This window comes from Fukomys damarensis, unplaced genomic scaffold (genome assembly GCF_012274545.1).
Source record: "Fukomys damarensis isolate Sample0158 unplaced genomic scaffold, DMR_v1.0_HiC HiC_scaffold_23, whole genome shotgun sequence".
NCBI lineage: Eukaryota > Metazoa > Chordata > Mammalia > Rodentia > Bathyergidae > Fukomys > Fukomys damarensis.
Genome location: NW_022900935.1, coordinates 46,707,975 through 46,724,796, shown reverse-complemented (window position 1 = coordinate 46,724,796; position 16,822 = coordinate 46,707,975). Strand labels below are relative to the sequence as shown.

General features: G+C 52.1%; 1 protein-coding gene across 5 annotated transcripts in view; it reads left to right on the top strand.

The window, feature by feature from the left end:
• Window positions 1-8,831, top strand: part of Tom1l2 (target of myb1 like 2 membrane trafficking protein) — a 113,223-nt gene extending 104,392 nt beyond the window's left edge. For 3 of the 5 annotated variants that reach the window (XM_010637423.3, XM_010637422.3, XM_033767526.1), the window contains 3 exons: window positions 2,893-2,952; window positions 5,034-5,070; window positions 6,086-8,831. In XM_010637423.3, coding sequence (XP_010635725.1) covers window positions 2,893-2,952; window positions 5,034-5,070; window positions 6,086-6,234 — 246 coding nt within the window. In that variant the 3' untranslated portion in view covers window positions 6,235-8,831. Of the gene's footprint in view, window positions 1-611; window positions 1,303-2,892; window positions 2,953-5,033; window positions 5,071-6,085 lie in introns of those variants that run through there. The other 2 variants (XM_010637424.3, XM_010637425.3) reach the window with 2 other exon arrangements.
• The last annotated feature ends 7,991 nt before the right edge of the window (window positions 8,832-16,822 follow it).

Here is a 16,822-nt window from a genome sequence, read left to right as displayed (position 1 = left end):
TGCTTTACTGCTGAATATATTACCCAGCTCTTTTAAATTTTTATTTTATTTTGAGACAGGATCTCACTATATTGTCTATGTTGGCCTTGCAATCCTTCTGCCTCAGCCTCCCAGGTTGCTGTGATTACAGGTGTGCAGCATTATATCTGGAAGTTTTTTTTCCCCTGAGCATCCAGCTCTCAAGACTTTTTTTTTTTTGGGTACTGGTGATCAAACTCAGGACCTTGTGCTTGTGAGGTAGGCACTGTGCCACTGAGCTGAATTCCCAGCCCAGGATTTTTATTTTTGCTTTTACTAGAACATATTTGTAGTGCATAATGATAATATTTATCATGGACTGGCTTTCAAGATTAATATTCAAAGAAGGACATTGGAGCATGATCCCAGGCCCTAGGGATGGATGGGTGGGTAAGTGGGAGGGAGGGATGGATGGGTGGATGGATTTTTGTGTATGGGGCTGGAACCCAGGCCTAGTGCACGCGAGGGAAGTACTCTTAGTACTGAGCAATATTCCCCGTGCTCTATTTTTTTTAAAATAGTAACTAGAAAATTATAAGAAAAAGCTGATGGTTTTAGGCCTATGACCCCTTCATGGCTTTTTTTTTTCCAAGCTTTGACAACACATGAAAAGCCCAATGGTAGAGGATTTACATAGCAGGTGGAAAAGCCCCGGGCTCCATTCTCAGGACAAAAGAATGAAGAAGAGAAGAGGAAGAGGAAAAAGAAGAGAGAAGGAGAGGAAAATCCTCAGTTTCTCCTAGAGGGACTGAAGCTAGATATATATGTGAAACAGCTGTTATGGGTTGATTTTTCTCTTTGAAAAAGCAGCTGACTTTCTGAGCTTAAGGGCTGGGACCTAAGCGTGGTATACATCCTGCCTGAGCCAGGCATCCTGACTTATAGGCATCAAGATCATGAAAACTGGTATGTCCCATGCCAGGAACATGTCAAGGCAGAAGATCTGCCAGCAAGCATCAGATAGCAGGTTGCACTGCTATGCCCTGCTGCTCTTTGGCAGGGAAGGTTGGTACCCAACTTGGGCACGGTTGACACAGCCGTCAAGCATTCATGCCCCCACTCCAAGTGAGTCGTATGTGTGTTGTTCCTAAGATTTATGTTCAGGTGATAATAACTCGCTGAATTATAAAAAATGTAAGAGTCTGAAGTCCCCAGTAAGTCACAGGGATCAGATGACAACATAGAGAGCCACTCCCTTACCTGGTTGGTGGGTAGGGTAGTTTGAGCCTTTGTTTTCTTTTTCTCCTCTTTCTCTCTCTCTCTTTTCTTTTCTTCCTTTCTCCTTTAAAATTTTATTTTAATGGTGCTGGGGATAGAACCCAGGGCCTTGAGCACGCTAGGCATGTGCTCTGCCACTGACCACACCGACAGCCCTTGGCTTGAGCCTTCCTGAAGCCGCTTGAGGGGCTGCCCTTGCTCAGTTAAAGTTAGGGCACAGGGGTGATTCTGCAGACTCCTGCTCAGCATGGTGAGCTCCAGCTGTGTGCACGAAACCTCCATGGACAGCAGATGTCAGCCTCCATGACGAGTTGTCATTTCAGGTCTGGTGATACGAATTCTTGGCTCTTTTTCTTTGTGAAGGTCCTGGTGTTTTTCAGACATAGTTAATACTGTAACAGTCCTCTTACTACTCATTCTAATTTTATTCTTACTCTAGATGTGTCATGGAAGGTATAGTTAACTATAGACATACTGTGGCATTTTTTTCCTAGAAATAATGTGCTAGCAAGTGAGTCCCTGGAAGGTACCTTCCAGACCCAGGGTAGGTAAGGAGGCAGGTCACCTCAGTTAAGCACCACTGAGTCACTCATCTAGGCGGGGAGCCAGCATTTGTGTAACATTTGTGAGAGGTTAAAGGTTACCTCCGCTTTTTTATCACATGAAACAGCAACTTAACGATTTTTAGCCACATGTATTTTTCAGAACCTCTGCTCCTGAGACACTTGGCATGAGCAGCCCAGGTGTGGCAGCTGCTCACACGTTCATGAAATTTTCCGGGGAGCCCTGGCTTCTGCTCCCTAGACCTTGGAGAATTTCTGTTCCTTCATTGCTGAAGCCACTGAGAGCTGGGAAAAAGGATGAAGCTAAAGGAAGCTGTTGTGTCAGGACTGCTATGATTTGTTTCCCCTAAAGAGACACAAAGAAGACTAAAGCCCTGCAGTCCCTTTTGTCCTCACAGCCCTGATTTTGGCCAGCCTGCCTGCCTTCTGTCAACCAGCTACACCCAAGCTGATGGAGCACACACCCTGAGCTGCCTTCCCCACTTCCAAAGTGTGCCTGGGTGCCTTGTGTAAGGCACATAGAGCAGATGGAGCCCCAGATGGCTCCTGGGTTGGCACCGCCAGCCCTCCTGAGCACCTTTACCCCAGTGCGCGCAGGCTGCCTCTTGGCTGTCCTGGTAGCATCAGGGGCCACTCCTGGCTCCTCGTCTTACCTCCTGGATTGGGCTTGACAGAGGGAAGTCAAAGAGCTGTAGTGGCTGATGAGTTCAAAATCAAAATGCAGGCCTGGTACATTCCTGAGATTAGAAGGTGATGGCTTTGTGCCCTAGGCCAAGAGACCCTGTGACATGAGGACAGGGACACATAGTCAAAAAGTTATCCATCTCAAGAACTCGTACTCCCACCTCCCTTGCTGCCGGCCCCTGCTGGCCAGCCGTGCTTCTTATAATTTGCCACTCACTGCTTTCCTCACCTGCTGTTTCACAAGGCTTCCCTTGTGTGCCTGTGTGTCATGCCAATTGTGTTTTTTTTGCTCTGTGTGCATTTTGATTTTGTTTTGGGGTCGCTTTTGATGATTTACTTTGTTCCGGTGTTCTGTCTCCCTTGCCTGGCTGTGGGGGCTGTGTGGCCCCGATGCTTGCTGCCTCCATAGATCCCCGTTGGGCAGCCCTCTGTCATGGACGACATTGAGGTGTGGCTCAGGACGGACCTGGTGAGACTTGACTTTTATATTCTGTGTGTGGGGTGTGACAAGGCAGAGCCTCTTCTGAGGACAGGCCTGGGGACCTTGCAAGGGGCCGAGTCTCCGCTGTGGGAGGAGGGGGGCGGGTAGTTGTGGCTGCTGTGTCCACCAGCACTTCACGGCTCACCTCCTTCTCCGGCACTTAGCCAGGGGCAAGAGTGCCACAGCGGACCCTGGGCCTAGGGGCACAGACCCATCACCTGCTCAGTCCTGCAGCGTGTGCGGGTCCCTGCCTGACATGCCCGTGGGAACCCAGCTTTAGCCGACTCCCAGCACACCTCCTCCCCAGCTTCCTTTCAATTTCAGTGGCATGTGTGTGCTTGGGGCTTGGGAAGGGGGCCGTATTATTTTTGTTTGTTTTACTTTTTTTTTGGTTTTCATTTTTTAAATTTAATTTTTAAAATTTTATTTTTTCAATACTGGGGATAGAACTCATCCTCTAGCATGTGCGAAGCAGGCACTCTACCACTGAGCTACACCCCCAGCCCTCACTTTTATCTTTTTATTTTATTTTTATTGTGAAATGTACACAGACGAGTTGGGTATTTGGTTATGTTTTAAATTCATTGTCATCTCCTTTCCCAGGAACTTTTAGTATTTTGGATTTAAAAGAACCTCTGCCCCACAGACTGCTGTCCCCACGGACTCTTGTCCCCATTCTATAAGACAGTGCAAACAGCTGAGGATATTGTGGTCTAAAATGGTAATGGGTTCCTCCCTTTGATCCTCACAAAGCTTTTTCAGCTGTCTTGATAGTTGGCCAGTGGTTGATAGGGAACTGTACTCTGGTGGACAGATGCCCTTCCTGGGTAATGGGCTTACTGAATTCTCCCCCAGATCTGGAGACACCTCATCTCTTCCTCCTGGCTGCTCATTGTCAGGGTAATTCTGTCCCCAGAGCAGAATAACTACAGGGTCAACCTGGTGTCTGAACCCCCCACATGAGGACAACAGGCCACCAGTCAGGGTGTCTCACTGCCTCCTTCCCGGAAGCTCAAGCTTTCCAAAGACATCATTGCCAACGAGGCACCCACCAAGGTGCCAAGAAGGGAAAGAAAATGTCCCATGGTGTCTTAGCCAAGAGGATGCCTTAAAAAGAAATAAAAGCCAGGGAGGCCAAGGCCCTCATTTTTATAAGGTAACCCTGAGGGCCAGAAGGAGGCAGGAACCTGTGCAGCAAGGCCACACCACAGGTCAGGGCAGGGCTGGGAAAGGACCCAGGCCTCTTAGCCAGTGTGGGGCTTTTCACTCCTTATCATCCCCTTCCTAATGCGACCCTCACATGTGTTGCTCTTCCCCGGGCAGCCCCTCTAAGCAAAACCAAGTAGGATTAGTTTCCATAGAACTTCCATGGCCCCTTCTGGGGCCCTCAGAGAGGATGGAGTCTGGACAAAGGGGGCTGATGCACTTGGCAGCGCCTCCCCTGACCAAACACCTTCTAGGTGCCAGGCCTGGACCATCCAGGCCCCACGCCACTCCCAGCTGCCGGTGTGGACAGTGTCTTCCCACTACCCTGTGCTGACAGTGAGCAGCTGTGGCGTAGAGGCCTTGGGGTCGCTGGTACACTGCAGACGCAGCCTCCTTTCCATCACCCAGCCTCTCCCCGGAGCCTTGAGTGTGGCTGCATCCTTTTTGGATTTTTCTTCCTGGGAGATCAAAACCTAAGTCTGTGTGTTTTTTTGGTTTTGCTTCTAAAAAACAAAACAAAATCTCTTCTCGTCTAATAAAAAGAACATTATCTTGCTGTCCCAGAAATCTGGAAATAGCTGGGTGTGGTGGCATGTGCCTGTAATCCCAGCACTCAGGAGACTGAGGACCACCCTAAGTTTGAGGCCAACCTGTACTACGTAGTGAATTCAAGGCCAGCCTGAACTACATATCGAGATCCTGTCTAAAAAAAAAGAAGAAAGAAATCTAGAAAGAGGGAAAAGCAGGAAGTTTATTTGAGATGCCACGGGCAGTGCCACCTGGGGTGGCCATGGGCAGGCAGAGGTGGCTGGGTGGGTGAGGCCTGATGATCCTTAACACTGCTCTGTCTGCTCCTCCCACAGAAGGGCGATGACCTGGAAGAAGGTGTCACAAGCGAAGGTACGGCCGGGCCAGGGGCTTTGCAGCTCTCTTTGCTGTTCCCATCCCAGGCTCTGGGGGCCGCAGAGAGCGTCCCCTTGTCTCCATGTCTCTGTGCTGTCAGAGGCCCTTCAAGTGCCAGAGCATGAGTCGTGGCTTCATGGGGGCTCAGCCTAACCTTGTGCTAATGTGAGAGTATCATTTCTCTCATTTTGTTTAAAGGGAAACGGAGGTCAGAAAGAACAGGTTGACTTAGTGGGTACAGATTGCCATCCCAACCTCCGGGTACTCAGTTTATCTAGACACAAGCCACCCAGTGCACTGAGGTCTGTAGGGAACTTGGGAGTCTGGGCTGGAGGGACCAGCCCCAGCCTGGTCCTCAGCTGATGGGCCAAGTGGGAACAGTGGGCCTGGTTCTTCAAGGGCCCTGCCTGTCCCCTCCTGTTTCTACTCCTCCTGGTACCTTACCTCCCCCTCAAAATCTGCCAGACTATAATCAGAAGGCCCAGGCAGAGAACTGTCAGGGACCTGGACTCTGTTCTGGGTGACCCCCTTCCTCAGTGGCTCCTCTGGCCCTGCTGTGGGAGCAGTGGGATGTCCCCTGCTACATGTCTTTGGGGGTGCCAGGCTCTCTCTGGCCTGCCCCCATGTTAATCTGGAAGGGGACAGAACTTTGGACTTTGGTGGGGCAGGTATCCTGTGCACTTCTTTCCAGAGCGTTTCCCTTCAGGGCTCATGGGCTGCTGGTCTTCTTCCCCATCTCTGGGGAACCATAACACCACCCACTGCAGGACACAGAGCCCTCCCCACCCATCCAGCTGGGGTTCCCACTTGCCTTGTAGATGGTAGAGGAGGAAACTGAGGCCAGCTTCCTAAGACAGTTTCCAGAAACACCATGCTTTAGCTGGAAGCTCACCCTGCCACCCGTTTTCCCCCTCATCAGCCCCACAGTGGTGCAGGCCAGAGCTGGGAGACCCCGTGGGACAGCTGGGCTGATCCTCATCAACTCTGGTCCCTGCTGTGGTTTGTATTGCAGAGTTTGATAAGTTCCTGGAAGAAAGAGCCAAGGCCGCTGAAATGGTCCCTGACCTCCCATCACCCCCTGTGGAGGCGCCCGGCCCAGCTTCCAACCCTTCTGGCCGGAAGAAGCCCGAGCGGTCAGAGGATGCCCTCTTCGCCCTGTGAGCTGTTCTGTGGTCTTCTCCGTGGATGGCAGGTCATGCTTGCTCCCTGTGGACACTGGGCACTGGGCCACTCTCCCTGCCCCTCACCCTTGGCCTGTGCACTTGTGTCTCCATGGGAACACCTATGTCTGCTCCCCTAGTCAGGACCAGCTTTCGCCACCTTCCTTCTCTGGGTGGTGGGACAGCCGCACTGCAGCCACAGGCCCTGCCGTCCCCTCCCCAGGCTCCCTTGGCCATGTGTCCTCCCAGGAAGAGCAGTTGCCCAGCCCAGCCAGAGTAGCCCCTCGACACTGCTCCTGAGCAGACCACCTGAAGCATCTCCTCCATCAACCACCCACAGAGAACGGGGTCAGGCCCTGGCTTGCCACGCGTGCCCACAATGTGTGCCACCTCTGCCTGGCTGAGTGGATTCCCTCTGGCCTGCCGCCTTCCATATTCTTCTGCCAGGAATGGCTTTGTGTCTCTGCCTCTGGAAGAGCAGGGCTCAAACTCCTCCCTGGACTGTCACCTCACAGCACCTGTTGCGTTGGCACTTTAGAGGGCTCTGGGGTGCCCACATGGGAGTCTCTTGTGTTCTTGACCCTCTCTCCATCAGTCAGTTGCTCACCCAGACCTCCTACCTACCCCAGCTGGTGTGGCAGCCTGGCCCAGCTGAGGGGCCGCAGAGGACCTGCAGCTCCTGGTGTAGGGAGAGCCCAGTGCAGTGGAGAGGGCAGCGCTGACATGAACCCAGCCACGCCCTGCACACTCCAGCCAGCTACCCTTGGCCCGTCATATGGAGAAGCCCACGCAGAGCTGCTGCTCTGCTGGCTTGGGAGAGTGATGCGAGCTGGCCCTGCCTGAAGTGGCCTCCACTCACCACCTCTAGGCCCAGCTGCAGACAGCTCTGAACCACACCAAGAGGTTCCAAAGGATCAAGTGGCCAGAGTGACACTAAGGCCTTGTACCTCTCCCTGGCAAGGGCCCCAGACCCACCATGGGCAGTGTAACCTGACACCTCAGATGATCTCGAAGGTTCACAGTCCAAGGCTGAACAGATTGGGGCTGGTGACACCTGTTTGCATCCTGTGTCTTCGTTGATGTGTCTCCTAGCCCTGGCAAGGAACTCACAGCACTGCTCCAGCCCTGGTCCAGCTAACCCTTGCCCCAAGCTGCCATTACCCAGGATGAGGAAACGCGCTGCTGCATCACCCTGCTGAGGTTCTACCCTTCCAGCACGCACTTCCCACATCACCACGGTTTTCCCATCCCCAGTGTAGAGCGGCCTAGTGCTGTGCCTGTCACCCTCAGGGCACCAGCCCTTCAGAGAGAGGAGGCCACTGAGATGACTAGTGGCTGGGCTCTTGGACATAGTAGGACCAGGACTACAGTGAGAACTGTGAGGACTCCATGCCCAGCCTACCACCCTCCAGAAAGGAGGACTGTGGTTTGGTTGGGGCCATCTGCAGGAAAGCAGAGATGCCGCATCCATTCCGCAAAATACCTAGGAAGCACCTCCTCAGAGTTTGGCCAGCCTGCTTCCTGCTCTGCCTTGACTTCTCTACTCCTTAGCCCTTGGGCAGCTTGTGCCCTTTTCACCCTCTTGGTGGGGCAGAGCCCTGAGCTGCAGAGAAGTGGCTGGGATGGCCCAGGTGTACTGCCAGAGCTGGGCCTGTAGGTGGTGGCAGGTCAGGCCTAGTATTTTCTGAGGAAAAAGCCTTGTGGATGGCATGAGGAAGAGGGGCATGTTCTGTGAGCAAGGCTGAGGTAGGTGCCCTCCTGGGAGTCTCTGGCAAAGTTGTTCTTAGTACCCATGTTGAGTGCCCCCAAGCCCCAGTGGGTTGGCCTGGTTTGGAAAGACTTGGATCGTCTGTGGGCAGCAGGTATGGAGGATTCCTGTGGACTGAGGTGACACAGGCGTGAGGTCTGTACTGGAAACAAGTGTGGGGATGTTACCTTGAGGTCTCTGGTTCCTGCCTGTCCTGCCATCTGGGGCACAGTCCTCAGGCCACCTGCCTAGGGAAGGCACAGAGGTCTGATGGGAAAGCAGGACGTCATGAGCCACCAATCTCCACAAGTGTTAGAAATCACAGATACAGTATGTACTTAATTACACTAAATTATTGCTGGGATTCCTCATAAGCACTAATTATACCTGATTATAAGTTAAAATATTTATTTTGTCAAAATATTTTCTTAGGGATGTGTTTAACCTTTTCTGTGTTTGTATGTGCTGAGATGTGAAGGCTCACCAATTCTTCCTGGCCAGCAGGCAGCAGCAAACAGCACTGTGTACATTCTGCCCTGGTGCCCAGCAGCGCCCTGCGTCTCGGCTGAGAATGACCAGCTTGCTTCTCAGTGTGCCTGGGGCCCTAAGACTCCAAAGGGGGTTTTAGAGCCGAAAGGGCTTGTAGCTGGCCTGCCCAGAGGAAAAGGTGACCATCCATCTGTCCTGTCTGTCCACCCCCGTATTGTGAGTGATTGTGCCTTGTCGGCTCCTTGCCCTTCTCCCCACCCAGGTCTCAGGCCTGTGCTGTCACTGCAGCGCCTTGGGAATGAGGACCTAGCAGTATTCTTATGCTGACGGATTGGTGTCCAGGATTGGGCCAGTGGCAACAAGGCTCCTCCTCTTCCTCCTTCCTTTCCCATCCTAACCCTGCTGAGCCCAGCCTTCTGGATGGTGTGGGGTAGCCCATGGCCCTTCTGGGACTAGGCCAGCCCTTGCTTGGGAAGGGCACATGGACTAGTGCTAGCCTCCTTGCAGCCCTTGCACTACCCTGTTGGCTCATGGGCTTCTCCATGATCATCTGTTGGGACACCTGGGCTCTTCCTCCATGGTCAGCCACACAGGGAAACATCGTGTTTCCCCCACGCATAAAGGAATGTTTCCACCCGAGATGCTTCCTGTCAGGCCTGCAGGATCTGCCTTTCCCAGTGCCCATCTCCAGCCCTTCCTGGCCATGGAGGCCCAGGCTAGGCTTCCTTGCAGCCACTAGCCTTGGGAATAGGTGTCAACCATGCATTATAACTGCTCTGTCAGTGTCCCAAACCAACCTCCAGGCTCTCCTGGAGGGTAAGCAATGGATATTTTATTTCCTAAAGTTTGCACTTAATTTGTGAGGGTTCTCAGGATCGTTGGGGGCTACTGAAAAAAAGAGGAATGTGTTGAGTTCATTGTTCCCTTGTCCCAGAAGTCTGGTGTTGTTATTAGTCATGGATTTTTGTGGGCAGAGCTGGTTCTGGAGGGTGGGTCAGTGCTTCTGTGGCTCAGAGTGACCCCAGAATGTCTCCCCACCCCACCAGCTCTCCCAGATGCTGTCTCTCTAGTTTTGGTTCTTGCATGTATCGTACTCCACAATAAATAAATAACTAAACAAACCATTTCCTGTGTGATCTTTTGAGTTGGTTGTGACCATCCAAAGGGCTTTCCATGAGGGACCAACTGCTTTCTTTAAGCAGGGGCTGCCACGGAGGCCCTGCAGAAGGGAACATCTGGGGGACCCACTTTCCACCCTCCCTCTGCTGCCTTGCTGCTGGGCCAAGAAGATCCCTGGGCTTAGCCCAGCTGAGCATCAGTGGCAGCAGCCGTGAGTGTGTACCCTCCAGCCCCTCCTGAGCTAGGCTCCACCGTTCGCTATTAGAATTTCCACAGAGCTTGTACCAGGTGCTGGATTTGAGAGCCGCTGCTCCAAGCCAGGTAGATGTCACCCAAACCTTTTTAGTAACATACATACATACATACATTTATTTATCTTTTGGTACTGGGGATTGAACTCGGGTCCCTGCATTTGCAAAACAGGCACCAGAACCACTGAGCTAAATCCCCAGCCCATGGTAACTTTTATTGAGATACAATTCACATCACACATTTACCCACAGTTGGCTGGGGGTGTGACTCAGTGGTAGGCACTTGCCTGGGATGTGTGAGGCCCTGGATTCATTCTCTAGCACTAGAAAATATAGAGTGTACAGGTGAGTAGTTTTAGAATAGTCTCGGTTGTGCAACCATCCTCATTATCCAGTTTTTAACATTTTCATCCCATGAAAAGGAACTGTTTCTTCCCAGGCCATGACCTACTCTCCCTATAAAATGGGCTCCTCTGCTACTGTACTGTCCAGGCGGCTTCCCTGCACATGTAGCTCTACCCTTGGGAGCAGGCCTTTCAGCTGGCCTGGACACAGGAGTCCTGAGGCATGGATTGTAGAGGCCTGGACTGCTTGCTCCTGCTTGTGTGGCCTGGGACTGAGAGCCTTTAAATGCTGTCATGTCTGGGGATTTGAGGATAGATGTTATCTTTTCTCATTGCTGAGACAAAATAACACCCCAAGTTAAAGGAGGAAAGGTTTAATTGGCTCACAGTTTGAACAGGATTCTGTTCATAGTTGGCAAACTCTAAGGCAGGGTGATATGGCACGGACATCACAGAGGAGAAGTAGAGTTCATGGTAAGCTGAAGGCAGGAAGTGACCAACAACAAGCAGAACCTTCTTTCTGTCTCCTTTATCCTATCCAGGCTATTAATCTTAGGGCAGATAGCACTCACACCCTTAATGAGTCAATCCTTATATCACATCCTTGATTGCAGCAGCACACATCCTAGATCCAGCCACCTCTGAGCACATGAGGCTCTGGGGCAACATCTAGATACAAGCTGTAATATATGTTGAATGGGATGGACGTATCAAGCCCAGTGGACCTGGATTGTACATGGAGACATCTACCCAGCCTCTTGCTGCTGGTGATGTCTGAAGAGAAGTAAACAGCAACATAGGGGTTAGTGGTACCAGCATTTAAATCCAGACTCTGCCCAGACCAGCACCTCAGAGTGGCAGGAAGGCCACCACCTCCATGGCTAGCAGGTGAAGACTTCTGTGCAGAGGACTCACGACAGGGCTCCCTCGCTGCTGTTAGAAGGGTGGGCTCATAGCAGGGGCCATGTTAGGACCTCTCATCACCATCCCAGACCAGAAGCGGCAGCACTCCAGCTTCCTGGGGCTCCAGGGAGTTTCGTGGAGATCCTGCTTGTTTCTGGTCAGCTGGGGTGAGCCAGTGAGTGTCCCTCCACAATGGAGGCCTTGGGGAGCAGGCCTCTGAAGTGGGAGAGGCCCACAGCACAGGGCCCTCTGAACAGACCACGCAGACCCTGAGACTGGAGCCCTGCTTCTGCCCTGTGGAGAGTACGTCAGCCTGGAGTCTCCACTGTGGATGCACCAGGACAGGGGTCCATTTGTGCTTTCAGTTGCTGTTCCTCACTGGCTGCTGCATGCCAAATCAGTGCCACAGGACAGAGGAAGGTCTGCTTAGGCCCTGCCCTTATGCAACTCACAGCCCGGTTGAGTTCTCAGAACTGAGGACACTGCAGCCAGGAAGTACTGGAGCCCTCTTAGATGGCCTGCTGGAGAGCACTCTGCAGCCAGGAAGTAAATAGTCAAGGCCTAGAGCATATTGATCAGCAGCTGCAATAGGAAGGCCAGCAGTGCGGGTAGGGGGTTACTGACTGACTCAGCTGACCAGCCTCCTAAGAGGGACCTGATCTGGCAGGTACTTGTCAAAATGGATTTCTCCAATACATTAATAGCTATTCTTAAAAAAAAAAAAAAAAAAAAAAAAAAAAGAGGGGTTCTATATAATAAGTTCAGGAAATGGAATAAAGTAACATCAGGATTGCTTTGTCCAATCAGAAAGAGGAATTTACTGGTTTATGTAAGTGAAATCAGCTTCAGGAATAGCTGGATCCAGGGGCTTACTGATTTAGTCTGGAATCTGCCTCGTTGTATGTCTTGGCTCTGCTTCCTTTGGGTCATCTTTTCTGTTTTGGTAACTGTAGGCTACCTGCAGTCCAGGCAGACATTCTACTGGCAAGGAGAGGGTGCCTCTTGCCTAACAGTTCTCATGAAAGTCCAAGAACTCTGAAAAATCAGGCCATTAACAGAGGAAGGATGAAATCCAGATAAATATGACAATGGGTGGCCACTGCAGCGTGGATGGAGAGGGCCAGAGATGGCAGTGAGAGGAAAAAAAATAATAATTTTAAAAAATTTTTTAAAAGAAAGAAAAAAAAAGGGCCGGGGATTTAGCTCAATGGTTCCACCGCCTGCCTCGCAAGCACAAGGACCCAAGTTCAAAAAAACCTGGTACCAAAAAAAAGGGCAGTGAGAGATAGACTTGGACAGAGACAAACACCTGAACTCCTCCCTCAGTGCTCCCTTCTTGGCCTTGGCAACTTCTTGTCATATCACTGGAGAGGTGCTGAGACCCAGCTGAGGTTTCTCTCTCCAGAAATCTGCAAGGGGACAGTGGCAGAGGAAGAGGGAGCCTGCCATCCACATCTTTTCCAAAGTAAAAAGGTGGCGGCGGGGGGTGGGTGGGGGGGGCGGGGGGTCTCCTTTGAGCCTCAGGGAGAGGCGGAACCGTAGACTGATTAGGCAGGACTCCATTGGCTCAAGGTCAGAGCTCTCTGTCTTCCCCAAGGGGTTGTCTAGACTCCAAGGCTGGGCCTTAGCATCCCCAGGCAGCAAACCCTCTACTATCAGCACGAGGGACTGGGAGCTGCTTCTGGAAGCTGAGTGGGCTCCATTATATGGGACTATTTCCTCCCCAAACCTACTTGAAGAGCCGCTGCCTGGGGGCTTCAACGGTGCAACCAGGCAAGTCATTGGTCTTCACTTTCTTTAAAACAGAATCTTGGGTGGTCAACCCAGTACCCAGAGTCACATTCATTCATAAAAGAGTAATGTAGGCTGGGTGTGACCCAGGAAGTGGGGGGAATGGGGAAAATGCCTACAGCCCTGGTTAAAGCTAAACCACTTGTCAAGTCCAGGTTTGTCCCAGTCCCATTAAAAAAAAAAAGCCAGCAATTCAACTTTGAAATTTTCTTTTGACTGGATTATATGGGTGCTCTCTGCCTGCCACCAAGTGGCCCTGACTATTCTGACTCCCCTCCAATGAATGGTCACTCGGCCTTAACCCAAATGCCAGTTACCCAGGGGAAAGCTGTCCCCTCCTTCATCCTCTGTCTGAACCTCACCCAGCAGTGCTGCGCAGCAGGCTTTTGTGGAGGACCTATCAGGTCATGAACTCATCACCCCGGAAGGGCCCACCATGGTATGAGCCTCCTTAGGAAAAGTCGGCTATGGATGCTCAGAGAGGGCTAGAAAGCAACTGCCCAGCTCACAGCAAAGGAAACAAACACAAGCCAACTGCAAGAAGACCACAGGGTCATCTAGGACCAGAATAACCCAGGTCAACAGTCTCCCATCTCCAGGATACACACTGGTGGAACCAGGGTCTCCCAGTGGCACCAGGCTCCTAGCAGTCCCTTCCCACTGCCTGGCAACCTCAGCGTGACCCCGGCAGGTCCCAGCTCAGCTCCTGCAGCAGTGAAGGACAGAGTGGCAGGCGGAGTGGCAGGGGGCTTCAGGAGCGATGATGTGCCTGCCCTGCCACCCACACTGCCTGCGCTGGGCGCCCCTCCAAATGACACGGAGAGGAAGCTACCTCCCAGTCTCTAAGACGCTAGGGAGCCAGGGGCAGAGGCGAACCTTATCTCCCTTCCGGTAATCTGAACACAGGACTGCAGGGATGGCGGAGTGACCCAGGCAGAACTCCGGCTCTGGGCTCGCCGCACAGTACCGACACCTGGGAACCAGCGGCCATCCCGAGTCAGAACATGTACTTGGCTGCAGTCCCAGCCAGGTGCAAATCCGAGAAAACAGGCCCACCTGGCCCGGTGCCACTTCCTCCCCGCCTCCAGGTCGAACCGACGCCGCATTTGTGACCTAAGGACTGGCTCCCGAGCTACACGCTGACGCTACGTCGCCCCACTCTGGGCCAAGCGCCCATTGGCTGCGACGGCCCGCGAGGGCGGGGCCTGGCTGGCTCTGCGCCCCAACTCCCTTGGGTCTCCTGCCGCGACCGGCCCAGCCCGCATGCGCAGCCGTCATTGCTACCCGCAGTTAGCGTCGGCACAATCTGGGGCAATAGCGCTGAGAAACCCTGGGCAGGTCACTTCGCCTCCTGCCTCAGTTTACTCATCTGTAAAATGGGACAAGAACAGCCATGTCCTCCTAAGGCTATTGGGGAGAAAAACATTTGGCATGCTAGAAGCGAGCTCAGTGATTGTTGACAGTGCCAAATGCTGCGGACCAGGCCCACCAAGACAGAAGGGCTCCTGTTCTCAGCATCACAACGTCCTTGCGTGTGCTTAGAGCTCTCCAGCCCACAGAGCCTGAGATTCTTGTTTAGAGGTCTCAGGATCCTTGAGGGAGAGAAATACCAAGACAAGCAGTTCCCCTAAAGATTGCCTGATTTTTTCCACCTTCACGGTTGTCCGGGAGTACGGATTCATTACAAAGACTACCCCACCTTGTGCTATGCCTCAGAGGGAGGCTTCAGCCAGACATCAGTTTCAACAGGCTTTTCTGTGGCCTACAGGTCTGAGGACCTTGCTTTACCGTCTTCGTTTCTGGCCTAATTTTCAGTTATGGAGTAAATATTTATTGAGCTTTTTGTTTGTTTGTTTGGACAGTGTCTCCCTTTACAATGCAGGCTAGCCTTGAACTTACTAAGTATCTCAGGCTGGCCTCAAACTCAATCGATCCTCCTGCCTCAGCCTCCTGAGTGCTTCGAGCTATGCTTTTTACATATGTGGTAAAATCATTTCCAGAACAGTGAGGCAGAGCTATTGTGATGATGATCCTAAAACAGCCTCTCTGCTTCTGCAGAGTGACAGTTACAGCAGCTGAGACTCAGCAATATGAAGTGATTCTAGGTCACACAGCAAGCAGGTGAAGAATCAGATCAGCTATCCGATTCTGAACAAAAGTGGTATTGTGGCTTTATCCAGCACCTTCCATCCTATTCTTCTTCTTGGGAAGGGTTATTTGAATTTTCAGGGAAGCCCCTGAATTCCCAAGGCTCTGGGTATATCCTCAGGATAGTGGAAAATGAGGGAAGGGGGAGTAAATGAGGATGCAGAAGCCAGCTATGCTGTACCCAAACAGAAGTTTGAGCCTGGTGTGGTGGCACATGCCTGTTATATCATAATCCCAGCACTCTGGTTGGCTGAGGCAGGAGGAATGGGAATTCATGACCAGACTGGGCAAGTTAGTGATTTAATGAGACCCTATCTCAAAAACAAAAAACAGGGCCAGGGATCTAGCTCAGTGGTTCTGCTGCCTGCCTCACAAGCTGAAAGTCCTGAGTTTGATCTCCAGTACAGGAAAAAAAAAAAAAAAAAAAAAAAGTTTGTCTGAAAAGGTCAAAGCCCTGCATGGAAGCTTGAGCAGGGCCACTTTTAGGACAGATATGGTTTGGAGACCCATGGCTCCAGTACCCTGTTCTTGGTAATTTTCCACAGCAGCCACTTCAGCCAGAGGAACAAAGATAACTGCGTGTCCAGAGTGAGACCCAGGGAGTTGGGTCGCTGTGGCCTCTCTGGATTCAGGCTCCCATCCCCCTGCCTTCGAAAGTGTACCACTCATTTTACTCCCTCAGAAGGCTAGGCCAGCCAGGACACATCGGGAGTCTGAGCAAGGCTATCTCCAGGATAGCTTCTCTGAGGTCTGGGTGTCAAGCTTCTTTCTGGGTTTGCTTGGCTGCCCTCCACCAACACTGCCCTTCTCCACTTGAAGACCTCTGGTGACAGGGATCTCACTGCCTTCTCACTGAATGTTACACCTGGTTTATTTCAATCCATCTCATTGCACCCCCTCTGCTCTCACCTGCCCGTCTGGCTCTGTCCCTAGGCACAGGGCCCAGGGTTCACTTGAAAGGCTGCTTGCTCTGGCCTTGCCCCAGACTATCACAATCCAGGGCAACTTGGCTTGGGTCTAAAGTATAGTCTTCCTCTTCCTCCTGGCCCTTGTCCTGGTGGCTCCTAGGAACATGCACCAACTGTGAGGTTAGACAGCCCTGGGGCCCAACAATGTAGTGGTCTATGAGGAGCTGAGGGACCTTGGGAAGGTCACTGTTTCTCTAAGTCTTCCTGGACCTTGAGGCCCCCGGCTTAGGTCTAAAAGACTTCAAGTGACCAGGGATGGGAAAGGCCCCCATCTCCTTTCCCACACCCCGGGTGGGTCTGGGCAGAAACTAGACTGAAACAGATGGGCAATTCCAACCACCAATAAATTCCCCTTGACCAGTGCCCTCCTCAGGAGCCCAGTCCTCTGCTCCTATGCAGGGAGGACTGGTTGGTCTCACAGGTATCATCCTTAACCTCCTAGTCTGTTCGTGGAGAGGAACCATTAGGCTCCGGTTACAGATGAGAACAGAGACACAGAGTGGTGAAGTAATTGGCTTAAAGCCAGCCAGCAGGACCGGGTCAGGTGTAACCTTGTTTTGCTCTAAAAGGGCCAAATCTAGAAAGTAAGGTTTGGTGGTCTCCTTCACCTTTCCCCATCTCTGGTCTCTCGAAGTTCTGAAACCTCTGGAATGGGCCCAATTCCGGGGCTTTCACTCAGCCCCTGTGCTCGGTGCTAGAGAAACTGAGGCTGAAAAGGGCAGGCACTCGCTGGTCTGCCAGAGGCTGCTGTGCGCGGGGTCTGACAAGACATGGGTCTGGAAGGGCACTCTGGGATCGTGACGCCCAGGCCCTCGGTGCAGTCAGGGAA